Below are 2,916 nucleotides of genomic sequence, written 5' to 3'. Positions count from 1 at the left end.
GTCTGTCCATCTCTCCACTCCCACCCCGGCCCACCCCTTGCATGCCCACCTAGAACACTGAGCAGAGTGTCATTCCTCACTCCTACCATGCCAAAACACCCTCCTTTCCCCCATGCTGGACTCAGGCCCCCTCCTTTGCACACCTGTAACACTGTAGGCATCACTTCCCAATGGAACTCACAACCCAGTTTTACTATCAAGGAAAACTAAGAAGCCAGGGTGCAGTGGCCTAAGGCTCAATACCATTCATGACAGGTTCTGTAACTTGTTGTCACAAGATTAGAAGGTCTCATGGGCCAACATCTGACACTCTCACCAGTGAATCAATTTACACGGCACTGATAAGGCCTGCAGACTTCCCAGCCATGGGCCCATTACAGTTCCCTTCTCAAGGGTTGAGATGAAATATATTCCATTTTTTCTGGTATCAGTTTTCATATATGCATGTTCATGTCCTGGTTTGTGATGTGGGGGGCCTGAGAATGGAGATGCTGTCCTGGACCTTTTGGCCCTGGTGGCTCCCCCACTGCCCTCTTGGAAGGAACAACTGCTTCACCCATCTCTGTGTTCACTCGAGTGATCACACGCCCACACACACACACATACGCAGGACAGCTCCAGAGTTAAGGATTTGGTCTCAGTAAATGGGAGGAGGTGAGACAAATGAAACTGAAGTCTGGAGGAAGTTGCTTTCACAAGACTTTATTTCTCAGAGTCCAGTAGCTTGAGGCAATGCCGGCAGACCCTTAGGGCTCTTCCATGGGCTCCCGATTTACCCGAAGAAAGTGAGTAACGGGCCAACTATCGGGCCAACCTTCCGCCAGGCGTTTTTAAGCTTATTACGTGCCTTCTTAAAAAACCCAACACTCTGGAGCTGTGAAGTAGGAAGAACCGGGTTACATATGGGGAATGGAACCAGAGGTGAGACCAGACATCTCCACACCTGGGCACCTCCCCTAACTGGGTAACCCCAGGAGCCTTGTGTCCCCAGTTCACCCTCTGGCTGTGACTTTTGGAGCATGTGGTTGAGTCCTTACATCCACACACAGATGAGGAAATCGAGGTCCAGAGATGACAAGGGGCTACTCTGGGTCGCAAGCCCATCCCAGCAAACCAGAGGGGAGCAGGGGCTGAGAGCCCATTACTCTAGTCAGTGCCTCTCAGACGTTAGCACAGTCAGAATCCCCTTCAGCTGGTTGAAATACAAGTTGCTGGGTCCCACCCCAGACTCTGATTCAGTAGGTCTCAGTGGAAACAGAATCTGCCTTTCTGACAAGTCCTGGGTGGGGAGCCCACTGAGAGAACCACTGCTCTAAGGGATTGCAGAGCCCGGCCTGGAGACCTGGGGCTCGGGTGAGGGGGAGCCAGGGGAGGAGGGCTTTCCTGCTGCTATAGGGATGGCACAGAGGGGAATTGGTCCAAAGGCTGTTCCACACACCACCCCTACCAGTAGCCCTTGCAGCCCGGAAGGACTCACTCACCTCATCACAGGCGATGTCCATTTGGCCCTTGACCTGGTCCAGGGTGATTGTCCCCACACACTGTTTCACCAACTGGAAGGCGATATTCCAGGTCACAGTGGAACCCCTGAGCCATAACCACCCAGCATCACCCCAGGGGCTGCAAGCCTTCTCCTGGAGCCTCCTGTTTGGGTCCTTGGGAGGCATCCACCAGCGCCCCCAGCCTCACCCCTTTCTCCTTGAAGTCACACTGCTCCGGTGGCAGATGTGTCCTCCTGGGACACACGGTCTCCTTCACCGTGAAGCTCACAGGCTTCGGGGTGTCTGGGTCCTCGTCCTGCTCAAGGATCAAAGTGGGGAGACTGGCTCAGGCTCATGCTTCTTTGTGTGACCTGTCTCCCTGCCCCCAGCAGGACAGCCCCCTTGACAGCCCGTCCCATGTGCCTGGCCCTGGGCTGGGGGCTGGGTGCAGAGGGGAGGAGGACACAGCCTGGTCCTGGGCTCCCAGGCGCACAGGGAGCAGGAGGGGACCTCAGACCCCATCTCCTGAGGGGCAGCTCCCCTTGGAGGGGCTGAGGGAAGTCAGGGGACACCTGCAGGGAAAGACCTTGTCACTGGAACATCCAGGCTGAGCACAGCCCTTCCCTAGTTGGGAGACAATGGGGTGGGTGCACAGGGGACTGGAAGCAGGGAAGTCACATCCCAGAGCCAGTGACCCCAGCGTATCCCTGGAGCCCCCAGGAGTCCCTGGAGCCTGAGCGGGCTGTCAGGGCTCTGTTCTCACAGCAGAGATGCCAGGCAGAAGGCTCTCACAACGGGAGGGGACCCAGCACTGGGAAGATTTCTGTGAGAGGTGGGATCCCACCTAGAGGGAGAGGTGCCTTCCTGACAAGAGGTACAGCGCGAGCAAAGGGAGGGACAGTGTGGCCAAGCCTGGCGGGAGACGCCTCCCTCCCCAGCCCCTCCCCGACTCACAGCCTTGGGCGGCAGGTCCAGCTCCAGGAGGCGGTAGAGATTGGGGTCTGAGGACTGCTCATTGAGGCGATCCACAGCTCGAAGCACCGCCTCCCTATAGCTCAGGGCCTGGGCGCTGGCCCAAGACACCGCTAGTCCCAGCAGCAGTAGCCACAGTGACGAGCGGCCCAGGGAGAGGCTGGCCCTCTGGGTCTCCATGGTCCCCGAGTCTGCCTCCTCCCAGCCCACAGGACCCTCCTTTATGCTCAGCCTGGGCCTGATGCAATTGCTCAAGCAGGAGCCTTCCCCACCTGCCCCATCCCTGCCCCCGGCCAGGGTGTGAGCTGGACTTGCCTCAGGCCCCGCTCTTGCCTCAGGGGATTGCTGTGCAGTGGGTGAGGTCTGCCTCCTGTGCAAGGTGAAGAAATGGTTCCTCCATCTCCCTGACAGCATCTCGGCCTCTCCTGGGCCCCATGGGGAGTTTCATGGGCAGGGTTGCTCC

General features: G+C 57.9%; 1 protein-coding gene across 1 annotated transcript; it reads right to left on the bottom strand.

Annotated features, from left to right (window-relative positions):
* Positions 1-682: 682 nt before the first annotated feature.
* LOC123613813 (cathelicidin-6-like) lies at positions 683-2,706 on the bottom strand. Its single transcript, XM_074344123.1, has 4 exons — positions 2,436-2,706; positions 1,690-1,797; positions 1,482-1,553; positions 683-874 (listed from the first exon to the last, which is right to left on the bottom strand). Exons 1-4 carry the CDS (start codon positions 2,631-2,633, stop codon positions 773-775), a joined length of 480 nt encoding a protein of 159 aa, XP_074200224.1. The 5' UTR covers positions 2,634-2,706; the 3' UTR covers positions 683-772.
* Between the last annotated feature and the right edge of the window lie 210 nt (positions 2,707-2,916).

Source organism: Camelus bactrianus, chromosome 17, assembly GCF_048773025.1.
Source record: "Camelus bactrianus isolate YW-2024 breed Bactrian camel chromosome 17, ASM4877302v1, whole genome shotgun sequence".
In the NCBI taxonomy this organism is placed as follows: Eukaryota; Metazoa; Chordata; class Mammalia; order Artiodactyla; family Camelidae; genus Camelus; species Camelus bactrianus.
This window is presented reverse-complemented; position numbering and strand designations above follow the sequence as displayed.